At 43.5% G+C, this 27,564-nt stretch overlaps 1 protein-coding gene across 5 annotated transcripts in view; it reads left to right on the top strand.

Moving 5' to 3' along the window:
- The window catches only part of RABGAP1 (RAB GTPase activating protein 1), a 128,459-nt gene that overhangs the window by 90,142 nt on the left and 10,753 nt on the right, over positions 1-27,564 (top strand). For all 5 annotated transcript variants that reach the window (XR_014796431.1, XR_014796432.1, XM_084899939.1 and 2 more), the window contains exons 15-25: positions 1,849-1,923; positions 5,373-5,498; positions 6,118-6,261; positions 8,984-9,025; positions 9,275-9,403; positions 20,974-21,066; positions 21,439-21,549; positions 23,360-23,464; positions 24,269-24,352; positions 24,768-24,839; positions 26,647-26,844. Coding sequence is in view for 3 of the 5 variants with exons in the window: in XM_084899939.1 (XP_084756065.1) it covers positions 1,849-1,923; positions 5,373-5,498; positions 6,118-6,261; positions 8,984-9,025; positions 9,275-9,403; positions 20,974-21,066; positions 21,439-21,549; positions 23,360-23,464; positions 24,269-24,352; positions 24,768-24,839; positions 26,647-26,844 (1,179 nt within the window). In the remaining 2 variants the exon portion in view is untranslated. The remainder of the gene's footprint in view (positions 1-1,848; positions 1,924-5,372; positions 5,499-6,117; positions 6,262-8,983; positions 9,026-9,274; positions 9,404-20,973; positions 21,067-21,438; positions 21,550-23,359; positions 23,465-24,268; positions 24,353-24,767; positions 24,840-26,646; positions 26,845-27,564) is intronic.

Below are 27,564 nucleotides of genomic sequence, written 5' to 3'. Positions count from 1 at the left end.
TTGAAAAATATGCTCCTCTCCATTCTCTATCTGTAGAAAGTCAATACATTGTCAGCCTAGTGCATAATTGATTAAACCATGTGCTGAGTATGTGGCATGAGAGGACTGAAAATAACACATCGACTCTGTTATAAACACTATGATTATTCTCATCTTACAAATTTGTATATATAAAAGCCTAAGTGACCATTTGACCATTCGCCATCCAGCTGATAGCTATGACATGCACTGACCACTAGGGAGCAGACACTCAATTCAGGAGCTGCTGAGCTGCAGTGACTTGGCAGCTGCAGTTCTCAGGTGACGCACCCAGAACCAGAGAGGAGGGAGCCTGATTCTGGGGTGTGTCACCTGAGAATTGCCCTCTTGCAATCCAGGACCCCTCAGGGGAAGTTGGAGAGCTGGTTTTGGCATGATCCCCGAAGTCAGGCCGAGGGACCCCACTGGTGCATGAATCAGGCCTGTAGTAAAAAATATAAGTAATAGGCTTAAGTTCTTGACCTGGATATTAGCTGCTAGGGATTTGAGCCCAATTCTAACTCTGAAGCCTGTGTTCTTTCTTGAACAATCAATTACTGATTGATAACCTTCACAAACTTTGAGCTGTGTTTGCATATATTACTATTAGTTTGTAACACAGTTTTAACAACATAGGTATTAACACTTGTTAATATTTACATAGTTGAATATAAAACTATTGTATTATAAACAGGTCATTTCTAAGCCCTATACACATCTTGTTTTTGGAAAAGTGTGTGTTTTTCTGTGGCCCTCTCATCAGACAAGCTTTGATCAAATGGGAGATATGTGATTATATTGAATTTTACCTGAATTCATGAAAACCTGATGATAGCATGCATATGTAAAAAGCTAGAGTTTCACCAAAGTCTAATGATAAAATTTATGTATATGTTGACTTAATTTTCATCTAATAAGCATTGGCATAACATTTTGCTAAGTGATTTGATTTCTAAACATAACCCATTCTAAATTGCGTCCTGGGACACAAAGGAAACTTGTGGATAATGAAGGGAGTTTCATTAGAAATAAGTTTGTCATACAGGAAATAACATCTTGAATCTATAGGAATTCCCCTTTCTACCACAACTTACATGAGGACCAAAGTATTAATCATAAAGACAAGATTGAAAAACAGCTGAAGAACCAAAGAGCAAACCACAAGGAATGTTAGATGTCAGTATTCTGTTAAACATGATGTTTGGAGAGATGGGTAGTGATCTTCCGCTGCCAAGAAAAATACAAAATAAGAATTCCAGAGGAACCCACAAGCAGTTTCAGAGCAGTCCCTCTTATCAGAAAAGTTATTACTGGCATTGCAGAGAGAATTGTATTTTGGTCTCTTTGCCAAAAGACTTTTTCCCAGAACGAAGATGAAAAACATTAACAGTGTTTAGTGAGTGCCTGCTATGTGTGAGGATGAAGGTTTAAAATGCAGTGAGGTAAGGGCATAACAACCATACATGTGTAGCAAGTACCATAGAAGCACAGAGAAGAGGGAATTCTGGGCGAATAGAATATGTTTGGAGCCTATTTTTCAGACAGAGGGAAAAGGCAATGAGTTATGACAACCTTTTTTAGTGCCCAAGTGGTGTTTGCATAACCTTCTCTGCTTCTTGGCAACAGAAGGTGGCGTGGTGACAGTTTTATTTATTGTAAAATAAAAAATGGGATTGGAGAGAAATGTTTGCATCATTCATTGACCATCAAAATGCCACAGTGCAGGGTGGATAGCATCTTCCAGTTCCTGTGTTCAAGGTCCTATAGGGCAGCTGTGGCCTATCACTGACTACATTCAGTTACACCTCCTGTGTTGTTGTTGTTTTTCAGGCTTATTCTGTATTTGATGAAGAGATTGGCTATTGCCAGGGCCAGTCATTTCTCGCTGCTGTTCTGCTTCTCCATGTGAGTAAATGTGTCTCTGTTATGACTTAGACATGGCCTCCCCCAGCTCATACTAGCCTTAATCTTGAGCATGGTTTTGTATTGGCTTTGGCCAGGCTCTAGGACATGATTTTTAACTCCTATATCTGGAAAACTTTTTTTTAAGTTAATGTCATCATGGAAGAGAAACGTGAGAATAAGTGACAGTGTTGAAAAATGATACAAGGGTAGACTTTTTTTCTTGCTAGGATGTTTGGATAGACTTAATTCTTAGTTGGACCCTTGGGGACATTTTATCCTCTCTAAAGTAGCCACCTCATTAGTATTTGTTTTGGGATTTATACATTGGGGTAGGAGGAAGGTGAAGGAGTTGGGTTTCTTTTGTGCCCTTTTTTTTATCCAACTTATTGATAATTTTTTTTTAGATCCACAGCAAAATAGAAAAAAATCTTAAGGTGAACACCCATATACTCTTCACCTAATTTACCAGTTATATTTTAACACACTGTTTTCTCTGACTCTCACTCTGCATTTTCTCTTTTCCTCTCTTTCACACACACACACACACACACACACACACAAACAATTTTTTTTTAAATATATTTTTTTGATTTTTTACAGAGTGTAGGAGAGAGTGATAGAGAGCTAGAAACGTCAATGAGAGAGAAACATCCACCAGCTGCCTCTTGCAAACCCCCTACCGGGGATGTGCCCGCAACCAAGGTACATGCCCCCGACCGGAATCAAACCTGGGACCTTTCAGTCCGCAGACCAATGCTCTACCACTGAGCCAAACCGGTTTCGGCCACACACACAATTTTTTATTAAAATTTTTTTAAGTCAGTAGCAAACATCAACATATTTCACTCCTACATAGTTGGGCATGTATCTCCTAAGGACATGACCATAATATCACAATCACATCCAAGAAATTCTCAGTGATTCAGCATTGGCTTATCCCCAGTTCAAATTCAGTTTTCCCCAGTTTTTTATATAATAAAGTCCTTTATAGATAGGTTTTTTTCTAACCCAGATCAATGAATTGCATTTGATTGATTCCAGCATTGCATTGGGTTGTCACTTCTCTTTATTCTCTTAATCTAAACTACCCCTTTGCCTTTTTTTTTTTTTAAATGGATTTTGAAACATTTTAGCAAATTATCTTATAAAAGATCACACACTCTTGATTTGTCTTATCTTTTCCTAATGATTCAAGTTAGAATGTTTGGCAAAAAAGACACAGGTGATGTTAACTGAGAGTTTTTGAGCACCTGTATGGTCTGTATTGTACTAGAGATAGAAGAGAATAATGTAGTCATAGTCTCAATCCTTGTGGATACACAGCTAGTGAAGCTGACCACCTGTAAGCAGAAAGTCACATAAGTAAATTAATTGCAGTGGTGCTATGAAGACATAATAAAAGAAGTTTGATGCAAGGAATCCAAATTTAGATTCTAGGCTCCTCTGGGGAAGTAACCCTTAAGGTGAACCCTGGAAAATGAGAAGGGTTCTCATTTTAACTTTTTTTTTTTTAACATTCTTATGAAAATAATAAAAGTATTTTAAAAAACGAGAGTAGAGAATGGAACATTCCCAGGAAAGGAAATTATACAATATATAGAAGCACTGAAATTGGGAAAACTTGGCATTTGGAAGGAACTGGAAAGACAGTAGGACTGGAATGTCATGAGTGATGGGAAGAGGAGAGGGAGCTGGAGGGATAACAGACCTGCCTCGTAGACCCGTGGAGGCCAGGCCAAGAAGGCTGGATTTGTTGCTCTTAGCCAGGGGAAGCTGTGGGAGAGTTTTAAGTCATTTTGTGTTATAATGCAAGTAAAATACAAGGTTGTAATAAAAGTAAAACAGAAACTACTTTCTGTCTTGTTACTGAATCTAGCTTATTGGTAGGCATGTAAAAATATGAAAAAGCTTTGACATTAATGAACAAGTGTATGTGTGTGTATGTTTGTGTGATGATTTGATTTAAATTATGAAATGCTCACACAAGCTAATTAATACATCCATCAACAGGTAAAGTTTTAAAATTTTGTTTTGTTTTGTTGTTTTAGGCAAACTTTTTATCTCAGTCTCACAGACCTATGTGGTTTATCTTTGTTCTCAACTTCAGTCCAAGGACATTTATCCCCATACAAGTATCACAACCCCTTTAAAATGGATTTCCTGATCAAATCCACAGTGTCTTCGATTGAATTCTCTGCTGCTTGCCATTGTGTTAGGTAAATGTCAGCCTGAGGGCAGATGTGCTGCCTAACTGAAAGGCCACTTGGGGTCAGACCACATCTCCCTGAGTGTGGGGAAGAGTGAAGTTGCCTTTCATGACAAAGACCTCAAAGGTCTGGTCCTTTGCTCCAAATTCTTAACTTTCCAATAATATGCTGCATTGTTGTCACTTATTACTTAATCTGATTTGCTCTTTTCCTCTGCCTTATTCTAGTGATTTCTGTGCTCAGCCCACCTCCGTTGTCTTATTCCACAGAAGCCTGCCCACCTTCTTGACATTTGAAGGCTTGCTATAGTCACACTAAGCCTTAAATAACATTTCCAGTGTTTTCTTTTTTATTTTGAAAATGAGACATTTGCCATACTCTTGGGGAAATAGTTTTCTGTAAAGCTGTAAAAGGTGTAGGTATTATTATAAATAGGTAACATCTGTAAATAGAAATAGGGTTTTTGTAGTACTTTAAGTATTGCTGTGAGTGTTAAACTATAGTAGTTTAAGCATTATCACAAGCATTAGAACATTTAAGGTTTCTCTAGCCATCTTTTTTCATAACAGTGAGAAGTAAAACATTTTTATTGGAACAAAATGGCTGCAAAGAAGGTGAAATGATTTATAAGATCTCATGATTTGGGAAAGGTGAAACCTAAACTTGTTATCCACCTGTCCTGCCCTGTTCCAATCCTGTTCTCTCTACAGAGCCTCTGTCCCTCCCCCAGGCAGACTCAGGCTTCCCTGTTCCTATGTTCTCATCATCCCTGTTTCTGCCTGCTTCGCATTACAGTGATTGTGTGTGGTTATATGGGAGACTCCCCAAGGACAGGAGCAGTGTCTGACATGGAGGAGGCACCATTAAGTATTTTTGGTTGAGTCCTGGCCGCTGTTGCTCATTTGGTTAGAGCGTCATCCTGAACACCAGAAGGTGGCAGGTTCTATCCCTGGTCAGGACACACACAGGTTTCAGGCCCAGTCAGTGGTCTGGGCCAGTGTGGGAGGCAACCTATGCATGTTTCCTTCTCACAGTGCTTCTCTTTCACAGCAGTGTTTTTCTCTAAAATCAAATTTTAGGGATTTGATTTCGTGGTTGAGTGAATGAATGTTATGAAGTACTGAGTACCAGTAAACTTCCTACTATCCAAATAAGAGAGTAGAAGGATGAATTTAATATACTGAAAAACTTCTGTATATGTTTTGTGGTTTTATTTTTCCTGCCCTTCCTTGTCTGTTACAGATGCCTGAAGAACAGGCATTCAGTGTTCTGGTCAAGATCATGTTTGACTATGGACTCAGGGAACTTTTCAAGCAAAATTTTGAAGATTTGCATTGCAAATTTTACCAGTTGGAGCGTCTCATGCAGGTAAAAAAAACAACAAAAAACAACCCAGCTTGTGTTTGCCAGTTAGAACATGGTCTAGGGAGAAGTAGATTGATGAAATGGTGCCATGGAGTAGTGGTGTTGCCTTAGCCATCCAGGGTGAAGGATAGGTGTTTTTGTTTGTTTTCATTTCTCACGATGTGACGATGATGCCAAGGTTCATAAGGTGTGAACATGTTGGATGTAAGCTGGGTTTTCAGGCTCATAAAACACTCAGAATCTCAGCAGACTTTGTCGGGGCCTCTAACACAGCATAGTCAGGAAGTGTTCACCAGGACCCTGACGCTTATTGGTTAGAAACTCCATAACAAAAGTGAAACAAACTTTCCCAAACATTTCACAACTTGGAAAGAAAAACTGCCTTTCCACATATTTGTCACCACTTGGGGGAGGATTCCTCTTTAGAGCTAGTGTGTGGACTGGAAAAGGGAGCTGAGTGCCAGTTTAATGTCAGATGATGTGTTCTTCTGAGCCCTTGGAGATTTTTAGAAAAATACAAATATGTGACTTCTGAAGCCTATCCCTGTTAGATTTATAAGCCTCCTGAGTGGGAGTTGAATAGCTGCATATGTGCCTAAAACTAATTAGTTTTCTATTTCAGGAGTCTATTCCAGACCTGTACAACCACTTCCTGGATATAAGCCTTGAAGCACACATGTACGCCTCCCAGTGGTTTCTCACACTTTTCACTGCCAAGTTCCCTCTCTACATGGTCTTCCATATCATTGACCTGCTGTTGTGTGAGGTACGTATCAGAGACCATAGCACTTCGGAGTGTTACAGTGTCCTCCTGATGACAGCTGTCAAAACAGAACTTGTTCTGCTCTGTTTTAGTTCAGTGATGGGAAATCCAAGTTTCAGTGACTCTTCCTTGGGCCAAAGCTAATGATCACATTTTGTTAAAAGGCACTCTCAGCTTAAAAAGCAAGCAAACCGTATGTTAGACATTTGTATTGGTTAGTATTAGGTTTGACTGCTGTTTTGAAAAAATTCAAAACAGCAACAATTAAGTAAAATGGAAGTTTATTTTTCATGTAAAAGAAGTCAGAGATTGGCAGTAACCTGCCTTCCCTAGAGTTTGACTCTCATCCTTATGGCTGATGAGAGTGCTAGTTATCAATCAACTCTGTATTTTAAGCTAGGAGGGTTAGAATGGAACAGGAGAGGGTGCATGGCCTCTTTTTAAAAGAGACTTCCTGGAAGTATCACCTGCATTTCCACTTACTTTTATTGGTAAGTGGAAATGAGCCTAGGTACATAACCACACCTATTACAAGAGAGATTTTTTTTTTTAAAGTTTGGTAGGAATTGCTAAAAATGGGGTGGGGGTGGTATTTTATTGCTAAAAGAAAGTAGATAATAAATAACAGTCTTTGCCACAACACAGTTTTGGATGTTTGTGTGTGTGTGTGTGTATTTAAGAAAAAAGTTACTAATTTAAAAAATATACACTGAGTGGCCAGATTATTATGATCTCTGAACGCATAGTAATCTGGCTACTCAGTGTATATCCTATATAATAAAAAGCTAATATGCAAATTGTCCGTTTGACCAGGAGGCAGGCTTGCCAAACGCCCATGCACCCTCTCCCTGGCCAGGCTGGCAGGACCCCACCCATGCACAAATTCATGCACCTGGCCTCTAAAATACACACACACACTGTAATAATGATAATAATAATAATGATCTGGCCACTCACAGAGTGTGTGTGTGTGTGTGTGTATGTGTGTGTGTGTGTGTGTGTGTATATATATATAAGAGGCCCCGTGCAGGGGTGGGGTCCGGCCTGCCTGCTGATCCAACTCCTGGTGGAGGGGACAATTTGCATATTAGCCTTTTATTACATGGGATATACACTAAGTGGCCAGATTATTATGCAGAGATCATCATAATCTGGCCACTCAGTGTATATGTTTATTATAGGAACTGTAGAAAATATAAGCAAAAAGATTTAAAAATATACCTAATCTCACTGTCCAGAGGGTAACTACTTTTAACATTTTGATGTATATTCTTTCAGCCTTTTTTGTCTTTATATATGTGCATGTAATTTCTATATGGAATAGTTTTTTTTCTATATGGAATATTATATAATAATGCATATTATGGGTCAGTATATATTTAAAAATAAGATTATGCTATATATACTATTTGGTAATCTCTTTTTTCATTTCATGTACTTGAACATATCTTGACACACATCAATACCATCTTTCTTTTCGTATAATCTTACCATATGCAAAACATGAAAGTCCTTTAAAGAATTTGTACCTTCTACCCAACTTGAAACATTATAAGAAATAACATTACCAAATATATCATTCTTATTTCTGTCAAGTATCCCATTTGGATATACCATATTTTGTGTAACCAGTTCCTAATCTCAAATCTTTGAGTTGTCCAGGTTTTACTATTATAAACAACCATTTGAATTAGCTCAGAAAACCCTTGGGAGAATATTAGTTATGAAAACTGAGGTCCAGAAACTTAAATAGTTTAATTTGATCAGATGTTAGTGCTTCCCCTCATTTGTCCTTTGCTCCCACCCCCCAACTTCCAGCTAGTTAGAGGAAGGAAGGCAGTTTGGAGGGAGCCTGGAGCAGAGTCGGTTCAGGACACAGGCTTCAGAGTGATTGCTGTACCTTGAGCGGGGCCACACAAAATCAAGTTCCATGGGAATTAGTCCAGCTGGTAGTTGAGTGTTGACCAGGTGGTCATGTTCAATTTTTGGTCAGAGTACATGGCCAGACTGAGGCAACCGATCAATGATTCTCTGTCATCATTGATGTTTCTCTCTCTCACCCTCTCCCTTCCTCTCTGAAATACACACACACACACACACACACACACACACACACACACACACATATATATATTTAAAGTTCCACAGGAATTATTTTCTGAATATAATTTTTGTTGTTAATTTTTATCTGTGGATATTTTTCCCATTGATTTTTAGAGAGAGTGAGAAGGAGGCAGGGGTGGGGGGGTGGGGGGGAGAGAGAACATCCCGTGAGAGATACATTGACTGGTTGCCTCCTGCACACTCTTCCACCGGGGCCAGGATCAAACCTGCAATCCAGGTATGTGCCCTTGACCAGGAATCAAACCTGTGACCTTTGGGTGTGTGGTCCAACATGTTTTATCCACTGAGCCACACTGGCCAGGACCTGATCATAATTTTATGAGTCAGATGTTTTGCTTGGGAAGTATAGGAAAGTATTCCTATTGAATGTGAGAGTAGGGCTAGAAAAGCTCTTCTCTCTCAAGAATGGGAGACTGGGTCTCCTTTACGTGGTGTTTCAGTGGCTCTGTAATTTTTATGTTCTAAGATATTTTCAAGTTAATTCTATTTCTTAATTAATGTTTTACAACTGCTCTAAAAATTGTGGGGTATTCTGAAGACAAATGGCTTCATAGTCCAGATGTAAACACTAACAATGTTCTTTTTGTGTTTTCTTTTTTAGGGAATCAGCGTTATTTTTAATGTTGCCCTTGGATTATTGAAGGTACACATTTATTCATAAGCTGAGTCATCTGTCGTTCTCGGTTCAGCACTTGCAATAGCTTGGGGCTTAGTCTCATTCTAACAGCACTGTGCTCGGACGTTGTCCCTGGCAGTAGAGATGAGCATGTGGCTCTGACGGAGGGGAGAACTGTCTTCTGGGGACTAGAAAGCTGCTGGGATTATAAAATGCTTCTTGTGCAGCCTTACAGCAAAGAACCTTTTCTCCACACAGTTCTCTCTCTTTTTCTAGACATCGAAGGATGACTTGCTTTTGACAGACTTTGAGGGTGCCTTGAAGTTCTTCAGGGTCCAGCTTCCTAAGAGGTACCGCTCGGAAGAGAATGCAAAGAGGCTCATGGAATTGGCTTGCAACATGAAGGTAAAATAATTTTTGCATTAATTTTTTTGGGGGGAGGGGTTCAGTTAATGTCTCACTATTGTAGATCAGACTAATAACATTTATAACACACTAAAATAATGTTTTATTTTCTATTGTATATTTTCCCCTTTTTATACAAATTTTTCCACAAATTTTTATACACTTTCTCTTTTTTGTTAATCCTCACCTGAGGATATTCCAATGATTTTTAGGGAGAGTGCAAGAGAAAAGGAAAGACAGTGAGAAACATCAATGTGAGAGAATCACATCAATTGGTTGCCTCCTGCATGAGTCCTGACCAGGGCCCGGGGCCAGAGAGGAGCCTGCAACCAAGGTAAGTGCCCTTGACCAGAATCGAATGCGGGACCCTTTGGTCTACAGGCTGACACTCTATCCACTGAGCCAAACCGGCTAGGACACTTTCTCCAAATTTTGGATTATTCTTCCTTTATTTAACTAACATAACACAACATAGAGAAAATGTCTGGCTAACAGAATTAAGAATAACAATGTTTCCCACATCAAAAATAAAAATAAAATCACAAACAACATAAAAATGCCAGATGTGCACCATATATCAATTCATCAGTTGTAATGGACATTTTTTGACACTTTGCATTAAAATGATTCTCCCATAGATCTCAAATTAGATACTTCTGTTTTTCCTCAGCTTTACATGTAATGTTAGGTAAGTTAAAGGTGCAAGTGTGATGATGTGACGTGTATATATTTCCATATGTTTACCACAGTTAGTGACCACCTTCTTCATCTCACAGAATTACCTTTTTTGTTGTTGTAATGATGAGAACATTAAAGTTCTGCTCATAGCAACTTTCTAGTATATAGTGATCTTGCTAACTATTAGCCATCATGCTCTTTCTTAGATGCCTGGAAAAATATTTCCAAATATTTTCTTGTGTTATAACCTATGCATTAAATCTTACTGCTTCCCCCAGCCTTTAAACTCTAGGAAAGACATTATCATTCCCCTTTTGAAGACAAGCCAAAGCAAAAAGAGCCTATAGCCCTCTATAGTCCTACAGCTAGTTAGTGGCAGAACACAGGTTTTGTGATTTCTATTGTGCTGTCCTTTGACTTTCCCTATTTATTGTTGTGGTCAGAAATTCCCTAATAAGAAACTAATGCATGAAGGAAACCCACTTTGTTTTTCACTTCCAGTGGCATTTATGATTTATACAAGTTCTTAAGGTAAAAAATATAAGGTTTCCTGTATTCACGTTGTAATAAAATTTGGTTTTAAGGAAGAACAAGTAATTGAAGGAGTTTAATTTGGAATTTTCAGCTGGAGGCAAATGGGGGACAGAATAAATGGTTGTGTTCATACTCTTTAGGGTGCATGAAAGTCTGACTCTCTTGTTTACATTATGTGTGTGACTCCAGAGGGTAGAACTGGAATTAGTGTGTCTGGCAGATGTAAGCAAGAAGCTTCCATGACAAGAGCATGGACTGGGCATCAGGGAGACCTGAATTCAGAGCTAGTCAGTTCTCTAAGAGGCAGTTGCCTTATCTGTATGGTAATACTGGACTCTGGTTCTGGTTATATGTCAGACTGAGCTAACTCAGGCCAACCTTCCTTAGACACTTGGAGATGCTAAATAAAATAAGGCCTAAGAAATGTTTAAATACCTGAATGAACTTGAAAGAAAAAAGAGAAATGCCCAGTGCCTGAAGCAAAACAGCTGGAAGCTAGTGTGTGTGAACTGATAAAAGAGTGTCCCATGGAATGTGGAAGCGTAGGTAGGTACTTAATGCTCACACAGACACACAATATGACTGAGCCTCCAGCAGGACCTCAGACTTGCTGTTGTGTTTTTTAAAGGACTATCTATTATCCCAAGAAAGAACAGAAATGATAAGGTAAAATGAATGAGGTGTTTAAAAAGAAAAGGAAATAGAACTTCTAGAAATTAAGATAATCATTGACGTTATCATTCAAAATAAAAGGTGACATACTTCACAAGTAATTTGGATAACATTTAATGATATTTTCCCAGTGCCAAGTACTTTAGTGTGTGAGGATTAACTTCACCATATGTACAATGACTGATAACTCGTAAGGGTTCAAGACACGGTGGCTGCTACTGTGGTTACTTCCTCTGATCTTGAAGCAGATATGAAACACTTCTCAGGAACTTTTTCATGGATATTGGGTTTGGACACAAAGCAGAGAACCAAGTGAGCTCTGAGGCTCTGAGTCTCTTTCCACCTCAACCTGGTTCAGCACGCAAGAGGATCTGCCTCTTGTGATTTCTTCCCTCCAAAACCTGCCTCTTTCTCAGTGTCCCATCTCAGTTCGTGGTACCTGGCTAGTTGCTCGGGCCAAAAATCACAATGTTATCCTGGACTTCTCTTTTTGTCACACCTTCATCTTCTTAACTCCATATGCAAGTCCTATTATCAGAATGTATCCTAAATCTGGTCACTTCCTGCTCCTTTCATCACTAACATCCTAGTCTAATCATCATCATCACTTCTCTCCTGGAATATTCCAGGAGACTGCTTGGTCTTCCTGTTTCCACACTGGTTTCTTCCCAGGCTTTTCTTGATTCCCATCTCTCTTGCTTAAGCTAATGGCTTCTAAGAATAAAACTCGAGTTTTAGCCTTGGCCTGCAAGGCTAGCACCATCTGACCTATTGGTCATCTCTGATTTCATCTCCTACTACTTTCCCCCCGTACTCTTTCCACTTCAGACACCCTGGCCTCCTTGCTGTTCTTAAACAGGCCAACATGTCCACTCCTCAGCCTCTGCCTGTGTTGTTCTCCTCGATGTCCGTCTGGCTTCACTGTTGCCTCATTCATTCTTAGGCTCAAATATCATGCCATCAGAGAGGCCCTCTCTAATTACAGTGTCTAAAGTAGCAGCTCCCCAACCCTTATCTCCTGGCCCTACCTTATTTTCCGCTTATCACTGCTTCACATTATCTTGTTTATTTGGTTATTAATTCTCCCTCCACATTAGAATTAAGCCTAGGACAGAGGGGACTCTATCTCTTGCTTACTTTTGAATACCCAGAGCAAGAACAGAATCTGCCATATAAATAGCGGTTGAATAAGTGAATAAATGAATATGCTGTTGAGTTTCCACCAAATGGTTTACAAACAGGAGTTAACATGGATTTGGACAAGGCTTAAAAGTAGCTTCCAGCGAAGGTTTTTCCTTTTGGGTTTTCAGTAGCTTGAAACACTTTAATAATATATGGATTCTTTTTTTCATAGGCCAGATGGGCGGTGTCTAATGTCTTCTTTTTCTTGCCTCTGCTTTCAAGGAGTTAAGGCAGACAAGGCTGCATAGCACACACATTTTGTGCTTAGATATGTAATTCCTTCTGGCCCTGGAGAACTCTGCTTGGCGGGGGTGCTCTTTGGGTGATACCCCTACTTGCAACATGGTTTCAGGCTGAGAAAGATAGTAATTTTTTAAATTGATTCACAGCATGGAAAGCCTCACAGACTCACCAGGACCCTGCTAAAGGTGGGATATGGTATGTACAGTTTAGTTAGTGATGATTAGTTACGCTCTGGTAGCTATACTTGAATATCAGCAAATATTAATGAAAATTGAGCAATTACTGGCAAAGAACCTTAGGCACAGAATAATATGCCATCTCAAAAAAAAGGAAAATCCTTCCAAGCCCTGCGTGTGTTATGAGGGAGCGTGTGTCGGCACGGTGTGTGTGTGAGCACCTGGAGGTGAGAGCCTCTCTGGGCATGGCGAATGGGGCTCTCGCTATGGAATGGTTTGGAATCTAGCTTTTTAACTTTGTGGTGTACAATTTAGAAATGAAACATTGACTCTGGTTCATAGAAATTCCATTCCATTATATTTTTATTTAAAAAAAAATTGTGACTTGGTTTTCAGAGTTGTGCTTCTTGATTGAGAATACTTTGTCACATGTCCAGTCCAACTAACAAAGACCTGTTTCTCTTGTCATTGTTGTAACATTTATAATGTTATAATTTCCGGTGTTGGTATAGTTTTTGGAGTATCTCATTTCTTATGGTACCTTAGGAGGTACATAGGGCGAATCCAGTGTGGAAACCTAGGCTTCCAGAAGTCGGGTAACTTACCCAAATGGTACTGGCTGCACACTGACAAGCCCTAGTGCAGTGGTTGGCAAACCGCGGCTCACGAGCCGCATGCGGCTCTTTGGCCCCTTGAGTGTAACTCGACCTTAGAACCACTTCTTCAAAATAGACTCGCCCGGGCCGAAAACCAACTTCTGCACATGGGCCACCAAGTTTCAGTCGCACTGTACATGCGCGCCTGCATGTGGTGTTTTGTGGCAGAGCCACGCTCAGGGGGCCAAAGAGCCACGTGTGGCTCGTGAGCAGCAGTTTGCTGACTACTGCCCTAGTGGAACTCAGGCCTTCAGACTGCATTCCCAATGTGCTTTCCACTCCTTTGCTGAAATAAAACAGAAGTTTATTGTGGCAATACCCGAAACAGCCACAAGATGGGGGTGTTGTTAAAAAAGGTCTGTATTCCTCCCTGTACTTGTTGGTGTGTCCCTTTGTGTCTGTCTTTTCTACCCTTGTACTTCTCACCTTCTCCCTCCTTCTCCTTAGTTTATTATGATACTAACATTTATTTTTTTTGAGGAGTTTTTGATCTCCTTCTCTTAATCTATAATTTAATAGCATGTATAAAAACTCATTTAGCTGTCCATTGATTTTCTCTTTTTTTATGGGTCAGTGCCCTGAAATAGAAAAACTGTTTTCACTTCTGCTATTAGTTCTAAAAGGAATTTCATTTTTAAAGATTGTTCTAGGAGTTCATGAATGGCCCTCGTAGCTCCACAACCCATTCATACTGGTAACTATACTGTGTATTGTTTAGAGCGGAGTGGGGTGGGAATACACTCACATTTAGATCTTTTAAATTTTTGATTCAAGAATTACGTTAAAGCAATCGTTTGTTTATGTCTATACTGGTATTTTAGAGAATAAGTCAAATATATGAGTCTAGTTTAGAAGAAACAAGAAATAGCTGAAAGAGGTGGCTCAGTGGGTTTCTTAGATCAAGCTTGAAGATTTGATCCATTTGTTATAGAATCCTCACTAAGGTGAAATGTAATTTCTGAACCACTGTTTCACTAGAATTTATTTCAAATATAAAGCGATTGTGCTAGACTTCAAACTACCTGTAAGAAAAGATATTATTGCAAAAACCAAATAACAGTATCTCCAAACTAATGCAATCCTAATCACTTGCTATTTGGAGAAACAGAAAACTGGCATTTGGGAATCTTTGTCCTTGGGGAATATTTTTATTCATGAGCTAAAAGCCACACTAGTTTGAATTTCATTCTCTGCTCTTATCATTTGTGTAGTTATTGTGCATTAGGATTAGGCTTTGAGCTCTATGATTGCAGTGAGTACATTGGTCTTTCCTTGGTGTGTTCACAGAATCTTCCATAGTGCCTATACATGGCAGACTAATCCTTGCAGTGACTACATGAGGTCACTTTTCAAATGTTACATAAAGCTTAGAAAATTGAAGAAAACTCCCAAAGTGCATAAAATTCCTAAGAGATGGAATAGGGATTAGATCCTGGGAGTTTGACTTTAAAGTCAATGCTTATTGTCACTGTGCCTTACTGTAAGTGAGGGATTGAATGGACAGGACAAGCTTCGTCTGTGTCAGCGTTGAAACTGTGTACACTGTACCTAAGTTCAGTTTTCCCTGTAACTAGACCAGGCTATAGTTTTACTTCTTTGCTTGTCGTAACCTTTTAGAATTGGATTTCATGAGGAAACTCCTGGGTGGCTGCTCTTTCTCTGCATGTGCCGTAAGCTTTTCAGTGTCATAGGGTAGGCAGCGGTCACTCCCTTCTTATTTTATAAGTTGGTCTCCCCTGGTGCTTATCTGTGTTTGGGTTCTCTGCTACTAATTTGCTTCTGCATTTTAGAAAAATACTCTGATGGTAGGACCAGAAGACCTAATTCTATTTAGTGATTTTAGAGGGAGTTGGAGTCTGAACTATTTGAACAAATTAAATGAAAGGGCTCAGAGATTAAATAGAATGTTGATTTGTGTCAAGTGGTTACAAGGGCAGGCCTTGCAGTCGCACGAACCTTGGCTCTCATCCTGCTCTGCCTGGCCCCGTGACCCAGGGCAGGTTAACGCAGCAGGGCTGGAGAGAGAGCCATAAGATGATGCCGTTAACGTAGCTGCTGATCTTCTGATCATATCATCCCTCAGCACCAGTGATCTCGAGGCCTGCCCTGTTTTGACCTCCTCTGCCCAGGCATCTCCTTAAGTCAGTTAAGTCAATAAACATTTATAGATTTTCTCACGTGTCAGGAACTGTACTCAGTACTGAGCATGCTGCAGAGATGCATAAGGAGCAAGAATCGCCCCGGACCGCTGATCTGGTGCTGGCATGGTCACTAAGCAGTCACTGTACCCTTCTAGGTCTCAATTCCCCATCAGTAGAATGAGGGTGATAATTCCTGCGATAGCCTTTGAGAGAGGTGTTTGGAAGATTATATAAAATGGTAGGTGTAGAGGGATCTTGTTATTTTGACAGTCCTGTGTGAATCTCGGATTCTTCTAATTACTGAAAAGCCAAGTTCTTACCTCAAGCATTCAACAAGAGGGTGGTGGGTTTGGTCAGATTTCTTTATTTTAGCTATGAGGACTTTGGAGTCAGGATCTCCTTAATGTACAAGCCTCCTTCCTACCCACCCATTCGTCCAAACATGCAGACTACTGACATTCAAGCTCCCACCTTTGCTGACTCCCTATGTCTCCAGCCCAGCGAGGGACCTTTGGAAATGGCTCCGGTTTCCTGTCAGCAGCCCGTGTCCTGCTGTCTGTGTGGAATGGGCTTTGTTTAAATGGCTCATTCTCTGCAGCACATGTGCAGAGTGTAGTTTGGCTTCTGATCCTATGAATAAAAGTAGTAGTACCGCCAAGTAAAAGACCCCACTCTGTGCGGGGCACTTAGCGAGCTCTTTAAATGTTTTATATCGTGTGATCCTTAAGACTACTGGTGGTTTTCACAGATGAGGAACCTGAAGCCCAGGTAAGGCAGCTTGACCTTCGTCACACATGAGTCATTGGCAGAGCCAGGACCTGAGTCTGAACCCTCCCCCCTGCAAGTCTGCAGCCACTCCCTTCCTCCAGCTCCGGGCCTTGACATCCCTGCCTGTGCCAGAGGCTGGCAGGTGCTACCTTTCCCAGGGCACGTAGCCCTGTTGTAAGAGCAACATCCGATTCCTGTGAAGACTGATGAGGGGCCACCAAGGGGAGGGGCTTGGGACTGACTCTGCACTTCTGTCAGAATGTCACACTGACATGCTCCAAGTCTCCGCTGCCAAATTCCAAGTTTCCTAACTGGGGACTATGTATGCACGGCCTCGGAGCTGGGGAGCTTCTGAAGTGGGAGGTAGAGTGTTCTCTTGCTGTGGCTGGGGTGGGGCAGAGTTGCCTTCTGGGCTTTTTAAATCTCAGGACACTTTCAGATTGGTTCTATTCCTAAGAGTGTTAACAGCATCTGTATGGATTGCAGTGGGGTGTCACATTGGTTTTTCCTAAATTTAGTACAAACTCAGTCTTGTCCCAGGAAACTATTAGATTCCCCCCCACCCCCAAAAGAACATTTAAACAAAAAAATATTTATATATATATTTTACCCTCACCTGAGGATATCCTTTTTTAGTGTTTTTTGTTGTTGTTGTTTTTTTGGTGTGTGTTTTTGTTTGTTTGTTTGTTTGTTTTTTGGGGGGGGGGTGGAAGGATGAGTGTCGGGGAGAGACATTAATCAGTTGCCTTTCATATGCAACTTGCGGGGGTTAAAACTCACAACCTACCTATGTGCCCTGACCCAAAATCAAACCTGCAACCTTTTTGGTGTGAGGGGCAATGCTGAGCCAACTCAGCCACCCAGCCAGGGCTCGGATGTCACCTCTGAGGGCAAACATGCCACAGTGTGTGAGGCTGTGCTTTCCACAGCCTCCTTAGAGAGGCCAGCTGGCAGAGGGTGTGGCTCCTGGCTCTGGGTGGTTCCATTCCCTACTTCCTGAATTCAATTAAAATGTCATTGGTGTAAGAGACAGACAAAATAACCTTTGAACTTTTTAAAGTGGGGACTATGTCTCTGTTCAGTAAGTATTTCCATGCTTACTGTGGGCCAGGCATTCAGAATTTTGAAATGAGTAAGAGTTCCTGCCCTGTGGAGTTTGCCTATTGTGGCCTGTATACATCTCTGTATCCTAATGCCCACAAAGAGCGTGGCCCATAGCTGTGCTCAACTGTTGGGTAAATAAATGCCCCTGCTGCATCCTGAGTATAGATGTGCAGGATGGCCATGGGCTCTGTAAAGGATGGCCTGTGTAATTGAGCATTTCTGTGCACACTGAATGGGCAGGGATGAGGGAGGAATGTTCTGACTTGGAGTCTGGTAACGAGACTGGCAGGCTGAAAGGTGGGTGCTGGTCTCTCCTGGTCATGTGGAGGCTTGCATTGGTGCTTTTTTTTTTTTTTTTTTTTTTAATATTTTATTGATTTTTTACAGAGAGAAAGGGGGAGAGAGAGAGAGCTAGAAACGTCAATGAGAGAGAAACATTGGTCAGCTGCCTCTTGCACACCCCCTACCGGGGATGTGCCCGCAGCCAACGTACATGCCCCAACCAGAATCGAACCTGGGACCTTTCAGTCCGCAGACTGACGCTCTACCCACTGAGCCAAACTGGTTTCGGCTGCATCGGTGCTTTTGCTGCTGGTGCCTCTCCATTCCCCATTGCGGTGTCAGGCATCGGCCTTTTTCGTGGGGTCTGTGCCTCAGAGGCAGTCTGAACGGTTGGCTCTGGTGAGCAGCCACCCGTGCTCAGAGACGCAGGGTCAGTGCGAGCCTGTTATAAGCAGTGTTGCTCTTTCTTCTTTCTGTTTGCAGTGGGGTTGGTGGGTAAGGGTTTAGGGGAGGGAGGGAGTAAAGGGAACCAGAACCGGTGAGGCTGAGCAGTGGGAAGGGAGCCTGAGCTGATGAGGAACTCGGGGCCCCAAGCTCCTCAGAAGACGGAGCTTTGCCTGTGTTAAGTCCCGGTGCAGAAGCCCCGAGTAATTGTGAGATTCTTTCTAACAGCATGTACTTTGTATACTTAATTACAAAAGTAACTCGTGCTCACTGCAGAACACTTGAAAAACATGGGGAATGCATAATTGCTCATATCCTGTCGTGAGGATCTAAGAATCAATGAGATACCAAATGTAAAGGGTCCAGCATTTATCAGGTGCTCGTAGACACAAACAGCTGTGACAATGTTGAGGGAGAATCAGCCCTTTACTCTAAGAGGCTTTTATTATTAGGGATAATGAAATGTAGAAGTCATTATTTTGTAACTAGCCTTTTTAAACGTATGTTTATAGGAAAAAATTATTCTTCCTTGCCCCTTCATGAGAAGGAAAAGTTGGAGAATCCTGAAGATTTGTGAGAGTGTTTTGTAGGATTTGTCAATTCTTTTTTTTTTCCTTTTTAATGAAGCACTAACGGGAGCCTCACATCCAGACCCTCCTTGCCATTCACACTGACAGCAGAGAGCACTGGGAGGCCATGTTTGCCTCTCACACATCTCCTTTAGTTTCTGTTGCTCCACTATTGATCTGTTAGAATAGTTTATCCACTTACTGATCACGCACATGTTTTATTTAGGTGCTTTCTTTGTGAATGATATCTATATATACAAAAGCCTAAGCAGCTGGTACAACCAGATGACTGGCCAGTAGTTATGATGGGCACTGACCACCAGGGGGCAGAAGTTCAATGCAGGAGCTGCCCCCTGGTGGTCAGTGTTCTCCCACAGCTGGCCAACCTCCCTCAGTCCTCCCCTTGGTGAGCTGTGGTCCCTTCCCCCACCCCCACCCCCACCCTCTGGCCAGCTGGCCCCATCGGCCCTGATTGCTAGCCAGGCCGAGCATCCCACCCATGCACAAATTTGTACACTGGGCCTCTCGTATACACTAAAAGTTTACCCCGGCATTGGCCTGCAACTGCAGAAGACCTGAGTTTAAAGATGTCACACCCCACTTGCTGCCTCACCCCCAAGTGTTTAATGGACATTTCTATGGACTGCAGCCAGGGTGTAGTGCTGTGTGCGTGGTGGCCTCCCCTTCGGCTGCAGCCAGACTCCAGGATCAGCCCTGGTTGAAGCAGACATATCCACATCCTGACGAGAGTTGGAGGGAGGGGAACACCAGGCAGCCCGAGTGAGGTGGGACGGAGAATTGGAGGCACTGCAAACGTGGCCTGTCCCGTCCCCTTGGAGGTCTCAGTTTCTTCATCCGTAAAATGAGGAAATTTGGACTAGACAAGCTCACAGTTTCCTCATTCCCGGAACTGGCAGCTAAAATTTGTGAGGCAGCATGGTGCTGTTCTTCACGCTTTGGGAAGGGATGAGCGTTAGCTTGTCATCATTCCTTAAATTGCATATACCTGTTTTATCACTTCTATTTTTTCTCTTTCATAATTCTTAAAAATATAATTTAAAAAACAAAGAGAATGGGTTAGTGGTTTAAAGGAGGGAATAAAACAAAAGATAAGGGTTGTGTCTTGAGGATGCCCTCGGTCCTGGTCCAGGTTGAAGAAAGAAGAGGGCTCACCAGTGAAAGGGAGAAATGGCCTGTTGGGTAGAAGGAGCGCTGAGAGAGAGTGGGAGGAGGATTTCCTCGAGGAGAGGAGGGGTTGGTCATGGCAAAGCATGGAAGTCAGGGATTGAAGTCTAGTTGGGAAGAGAGAGAACCCACTGGATGGAGTGAAAAAGAAACCACTCTGACTTTCAAAAGGGCATTTTCTAAGGAGTGGTTGGAGCAGGAGCTTGACTTAAAGAGAGGCCCTGACGCAGTGGGAGTGACAGGTATAGACCTGTGGGTGGCAGTGGTGGATGGTAGGAAAAAGCTTGAGAGAAAGGGGACTGTTTGATGGGACAGAAGAGCAGCCAAATAGAGTGGTCAGGAGAGCTGTGTGTTGAAGCACAGAGAGAATTGTGCCTGCTTGATGGCAGCACAGGAGCTAATGGAGAGGAAAGGTAGTAGGACAGTGAGGTGGCTGTAGCTGGACCTCGGGTGGAGTCCAGCTGCCTGGGTTCAAATCCCAGATCTGCCAGCCCCTCACTGAGTGACCTTGATCAAGGTACATAACCTCCTTATATCTCAGTTAAGTTGTGTATAAAATGAGGAGGAGGATAAAGAGTACTGTATGTGAGGGCAGAGATTTGAAGCCTCCTGCAGCCATGCTGGAAGGTGCTAGATAAGACGGGGAAGAGGAAGATTGTAGGGACAGCGGGACCCAGGCTTCAGGTAGGAAGAGCTCTCCGGAGGTGGTCCTTCTAACACTGCTAGTAACAGCTGTGAGCCAGGTATCCCCCACAGATGGACGCAGTAGCCAATGAGGGAGAATTCTGGGTGCTGGACGTGCCCCATTCTGGAGATTCCCTCCCAAATTAGGAAACATTTCCATGGTGACTGGGACCAGCCCTGTCCTTAGTGAAGTCCCTGAAGCGCCCACCGCTTTCTGATACTTTTTAATTCCTGCTGTGCTTTATCCTACAGATCAGTCAGAAGAAGTTGAAAAAATATGAAAAGGAATATCACACCATGAGGGAACAGCAGGCCCAGCAGGAAGACCCCATCGAACGGTTTGAGGTTCGCTTTTCACTTCATATAATTGTGCCTGTAACAGCCTTGTCACGTTCCTTTTAAAATCCAGTTCCACTGTTTCTAGATCCAGGTTTCAGTTTGAGTTTGCAAATAAGAAAACAGTTTGTTTTGCTTCAAACCAGTGGCCTAGTTAGTTATAGTTCAGTGGCATGTTGGCACTGTTAATAAGACATAGCTCCTTGACAAGGCCACTTATCAGTTCAGTGTTTCTGAAATTAGTGATCGGTAGCCCCTGAGGACCAGCTACATCTCCCACAGTTTCCGTAGGACTCAAGGGAGTTTTGAGAGTTAGCCCTGAAAACACTCATTTTCATCTGACTTTTGCGTGTCTGTCCCTGGTTTCTTTTAACCTTTCAGCGGGAGAATAGGCGTCTGCAAGAAGCGAACATGAGGTTGGAACAGGAAAACGATGACTTGGCCCACGAGCTGGTGACCAGCAAGATCGCGCTGCGCAAGGACCTGGACAACGTGAGTCTGACTCGGCTGCGGGGAGAGATTGTGTTCACCCTGACTTCTCCGTGATCACGGGGAATTACCGTGTTTGCTGTTGGTTAGTCACCCTCCTCCGAGGGTTCAGGCTCGTGTCCGCATTCCTTCCCTCTCGCTATAGGGGTCAGTGATGAGCTCAGGAAGCCTTCCTTACGTCCTTGAACTTCTTCCGAAACATCGTTTGATTGAGAGACTTCTGGCTCATTCTCATGCTATCACAGCTGGCAGTAGCGTTTAATCACTAAGATTTTCTTAACCTCCCCCTAAAACAAGAAGAGATTTTGTTTTCTTTTCTTTTTTTAAATATATTTTATTGATTTTTTAAAGAGAGGAAGGGAGAGGAGATAGAGAGCTAGAAACATCAATGAAAGAGAGACATCGACCAACTGCCTCCTGCACCCCCCCCCCCACCGGGGATGTGCCCGCAACCAATGTACATGCCCTTGACCGGAATCGAACCTGGGACCTTTCAGTCCACAGACCGACGCTCTATCCACTGAGCCAAACCGGTTTCAGCGAGACTTTGTTTTCTTGCATATTCTGTGCCTGTTGACTAAGCACTGCCGAGTATAATAAAGCCTGGTGCCCATGATGCTTGGTTTCATCAGTAATTTCTGTTGGCAGATATGCCATCTTTCTTTGCTTCTCCCAATCTTTAGTTTGAGGTGATGGCTTTCCTGGTCGGCATTTGTCTGTTCTCTCTACCTCAAGCTTCCCTTAAAAGAAGTGTGTGTCTCATTCAGGGTTAGGTCAGGCTGCAAGCTTTTTCTGTAAAGGGATAGGTAGGAAATACTTTAGGTTTTGTGGGCCACATGGTCTCTGTCACGACTCTTTAGCTTTGCCACTGGTGCAGAACTAGCCACATAGTAAGTAAACAGGTGAGCATGGCTGTTTGGTTAGGATAAAACCGCGTTTGTAAGAACCAGCAGATCTGGCCAGAGGTCATCGTTTACCAGCACCTGACTCAGGTTTCCCTGTCGGGCTCTTAAGATTAGGCTCCTAAGATTACGTTCCTGCTCATAGTTTCCCGGTGTTCTAGAAAGCGGCTCGGGCTGCTGAGCGTTAGCAGGGGACTTACATGATGCCGTGCACCAGCGGGGTCTGTGACCAGCAGCCCTGCTCCGCCGAATGGGTGCGAGGCATTGCGCACTGCTGTTTCCTTACCGCCCTCGCGGCTGCCGTCATTCATTCCTCGTGTCCTGGGCCGTTTGTGTCGGGGTCTCATACCATTTTCACTTGGGCCCACAGGCCTGCCTTTGCGTGCTTTAGGAGAAAGCGGGTGGGGGATCGCCATTTCAGGAGTATAAACAGGAAAGGGTGGCTTCCTTTATCAGGTGACAAGGAGACCAAAATGTGGAACTTGTTTGATGAAGCAGAGGAAATAAAGTTTAGAGAAAGAAAACCAGAATTTATCATAGCTATCAATGATTATAGCAGCTACTGTTTACTATGTGCTAGGCACTGTGCTTAGTCCTTTCCACACTTTATCCCTCAGATGAAGATCCTGAGGCTCAGACAGGCTTTCTGTGGCTTCGCCAGAGGCACATGGTCAGGGAACGATGGGATGGAGCCTCGGCTGCCCGAGGCCAAAGGCTGTGCCCCGGCCCCGTGCCTTTCCCGACCTCTGAGCCAGCACCCGGGCACAGGCTGGTCTCCGTGCGACCGTGGGGGTGTCATTTCCCCTGAGCCCATCACAGTTCCCCTTCCTCTTAAAATGGGATTGTGCTGGATGTTGCAACCCCTCCAGGTCTCAGTCTTGTTCACTAACAGCATCTCTTAAATGTGTCAGGCTGAGGAAAAGGCAGATGCACTGAATAAGGAGCTGCTTATGACCAAACAGAAGCTGATTGATGCAGAAGAAGAGAAAAGGCGGCTGGAAGAGGAGTCTGCTCAGGTCAGGGAGCTTAGCCTTCTGTGTCCTGCAGACGCTTGATGGTGGGAGTGTGGCTGCAGGCTTCCTGTTGGCACTGGAGAACCTGGGACAGCTGGCTTTGGTTTCCTTTTTTATTTACTGTGCAGAGTGTAATGGTTCTTACCAGTTAAAGCACAGTGAGGTCACGGGCAGGGCCCATCATTCGTTGGGGAAAGAGAAATCCCTGTGTGTCCGAAGCTGAGTGACAGAATAGGATTAGCATCTCTGCAGAAGGAAAGCGATGCCCTCACATGTCTGGCTCCTCTACCTGTCCACTGGCATGTCCTCTGAGAGCAAACTGGCTTGTCTGCAGCCAGCTCTGCAGTCCTTGGACACAGACCTGCAGCCATAGGAAGAGCTTAGGGTGCTGGATGCCCTGGGGCCAGTCCCTGTCCCCTTTCCCCGTTTTCCATAAAGTAACTCCTCCTGGCATCAGGGCTGCCTGAGGCGCGAGGTGACAGCACTGTACACAGACGAGCGGTCAGTTCCTGAGGTGGCCGCGGTGCTCCATCAGCTCGGTCTCTGCTCTGTGTCCTCTGCTCAGGCCCACAGGCCAGGTTGCTCCCAGGCAGAAGCTTCAGCAGAGCCCTGAGGGGGGTGGGTGTGTTGGGGCATTTTGACTGTCCCTCCCTCTCCTGGCACCAAAAAAACAGGTTAGTGATGCTGAGAGGGAGAGGGAGGGAGGGAGGAAGGGAGAGAGAGCCCTTCAGAGTCAGGTCGGCATTCAGGGGAAAACCTTCTATATTTCCCTTAAAACACTCAGGTCTGCCTTTTTAATGTTTGCAGCTCAAAGAAATGTGTCGGCGGGAGCTTGACAAAGCAGAATCTGAGATTAAAAAGAACAGTTCTATCATCGGCGACTACAAGCAGGTGGGTCCTCGCACCAGGCCATTGGGCTGTATCCCCAGGCAGCCCGCTTGTCCCCAGGGAATGTGCCCCTCCTCACCCGAGCTCCCGGCTCTGACCAGCCACTGCACGCCTGGCCAACTGTAGAGCAAGGGGAGGAGTTGCGATCTCAGGCATGTGGGTAGAGCACCAGGCAGTGAGTGCCCTTAGTAAGTGAAGCCACACTATGTTCCTGGGCGCATTTCAGGAACAGGTTGCACCTTATGTGCATGTGTGGTTACATGGTGCAGAAACGGTAGCCATGCTAATAGTCCTGCAAGTCCCAGGCTGATGGATGCAGAGGCGGCGTGGCCACCACAGACTTGGTCCCCAGCCCAAAGTATGTAGCTGATGGCATTGCTCAAGAGATTTTAATTTGACATTATGTCTGTTTCTTTAGATTTGTTCTCAGTTGAGTGAAAGATTGGAGAAGCAGCAGACAGCTAATAAAGTGGAAATTGAGAAAATTCGGGTGAGTCTCCCTTTATCAAAGAAATTTTATAGCCCCTAGCCCAGTTTATGGCTGTCACCAGCACTGCAGATTTTGGGTAAGGGGGGTGCTTTGATTTCAGAGGTGAGAGAAGCTGACAGATACCACAGCCTCACTCGGTAATTTACAGCTGATACTGTGCTGTGTCCTCTGGAGGGGAATACAAATGAGACCCAAAGAGCTCTGGTTTTAGATCTCAAAATCCCAGATCCTTGTCCTTTTAAATGTGTCCACCATCTCCTCCGGGAGTTTGTAAACAAAACAGGTGGCTCTAGGTCCGGTGCTGCCGCGTGGGAATGCATGCTGCCACCACAGTGACGACTGGACTTCGTTGCCCATTTGGGAGCTTTTGTGACGATGCTTGCTTTAAGCTGTGTCTGAGTAAGAATACTTACCACATTTCACTAAGATGAGTCCTTTACTGAAAGATGCTTTCCTCACATACTTACGCTTCAGTGGAGAGGAGAATGGAGAGTTCTATGCTCATGACCATGTTTGCTTAGAACATTCTCCCTGGAGCAAGATGATGCCCAGCGCCCACCAGAAGTGTTTACTCAGCACTAGCTTTCTTTTTCTAAATATATATTTTATCGAATCTCCACAGAGAGGAAAGCAGAGGGATAGAGAGCCAGAAACATCGATGAGAGAGAAACATCGACCAACTGCCTCCTGCACACCCCCCACCGGGGATGTGCCTGCAATCAATGTACATGCCCTTGACCAGAATCGAACCCGGGACCTTTCAGTCCGAAGTCCGACGCTCTATCCACTGAGCCAAACCGGTTTCGGCAGCACTAGCTATTTTTTAAATATAATTTGTTGTCTGATTCCAGAACTAATAAAACTGCAGAAAATTTGGAAGAATATATAAGAAAAAACCCCTCTTACAATCTTTTTTTTATATATATATATATATTTTTTTATTATTGATTTCAGAGAGAAAGGGAGAGGGAGAGAGAGAGAGAAACATCAGTGATGAAAGGGAATCATTGAACAGCCGCCTCTTACATGCCCTATACTGGGGATTGAGCCTGCAACCCAGGCATGTGCCTCAACTGGGAATTAAACCATGACCTCCTGGTTCATTGGTCAACACTTAGGCACTGAGCCACAATGGCTGGTCACTCCTTACAATCTTGTTATCCACAGATAACATCACCATTGTGCGCACTTGGGTGTATGTGTTCTATTTAATTACATAATTTGTTCTATTTAATTACATAATTTCATTTATTCTAAGATATGCATGGTTTCACATTCACATCTCCGAAATTGGGGCAGGTTTTGATTTAGTTGGCAGAATATTTTCTTAGAAGAACATACGATGACGTTATGACGTTTCTTACAGTCAGTGGGATCTTATTTTTATGAACTATGGTATATATTTTAACCATACTATATATACATTTTTTGTGTTCCATTTTATGAAAAATTCCTCAAAAACTTAGAGGTTGCACACTTCCTATATAAACAGAGCCCAGTGTATTGAATTTCTCCCAGGTGCCGGGAAGCGTCTCTCTCTGCAGTGAAAATCCTTGTACATAAATTGTATCTAGTCACAGTCTTAGATGTGATGACTGACTGGATCACGACATCAGACTGTTTCCACTGCTTTCTGTGTCTAGGGCCAGGTGGTTTTCCCCTCGGCTGTCTCCTGTTACGGAGGGCACATTTTCAGAAGCTGTGGTGCCTACTGAGAAGCCACCTCTTGGCTCCAGGAGGGCGATGCTCACACCTTCTAAACGACCAGTTCTCTTCTTGTCTCTTTACATCTGACATTCAATTTTAGCAAAAAGTAGATGACTGTGAGCGCTGCCGAGAGTTTTTCAACAAAGAAGGGCGCATAAAGGGCATCAGCGCGGCTAAGGAAGTTTTAGATGAGGACACAGATGAGGAGAAGGAGACGCTCAAGAACCAGCTGCGAGAGATGGAACTGGAGCTGGCCCAGACCAAGCTGCAGCTGGTGGAGGCCGAGTGTAAGATACAGGTAACAGCCACTTCTCCCCCCTTCCCCTGGGACCAGAGCGCCGCCCCTTCTCTCGCTGCCATGAGACTTGGACCACCAGAGGGGTCCTGGTGTGGGAAACACCAGCATGACCTTGTGGGTTGGGGTTCTTTGCTCTTGTCAACTCTGACTGTGATGCTCACGGGAAGAAGCCCATTACGTGTTATTTGCCAGTGGGTGTTTACTTGTCCTGTTCTAAGCATTTACCTTTTCCATAATTATCAAGCTTGGGAGCTTCTTGGTAGAGCAGAGAATATGTCCTTTTAAGTCACAGCTCTACTATCAGTCTTCGACCTTGAGTGAGTCAGTAACCTTCTACATTCGTCTCATCTATAAGTGGAGATGAGTGAGGACAAGGAGATGATGCACAGAAAAAGTTTACAGTGTGTGCAAGCTTTATAAATGTTGGCTCTGATGTCCCAGCTCCCATCATCTAGCTAGCTTTGTGCCTTTGGACATGTTACCTGATTGATCCGACCTCCATTCCTGGTGAAGGAAGTGGGGCTGAGCTGGTCATCTTTACACTGTCTGGCTAGTTCTGTGAGCACCAGGGTACTATGCACAAGGAGCCAAGCTTAGGCTGGGCCTCCCGCATCGCGCACATTCACTGGGTCCTGCCCTTGGCCAGGCCCTGTTCTCAATGTTGGGGTGGCAAAGCTAAGACATGGCTCATAGGACAGGCAATCGGTGTCTGAGCTGTGG

Source organism: Pipistrellus hanaki (genome assembly GCF_964339955.1).
Source record: "Pipistrellus hanaki genome assembly, chromosome: 11".
NCBI lineage: Eukaryota > Metazoa > Chordata > Mammalia > Chiroptera > Vespertilionidae > Pipistrellus > Pipistrellus hanaki.
This window is presented reverse-complemented; position numbering and strand designations above follow the sequence as displayed.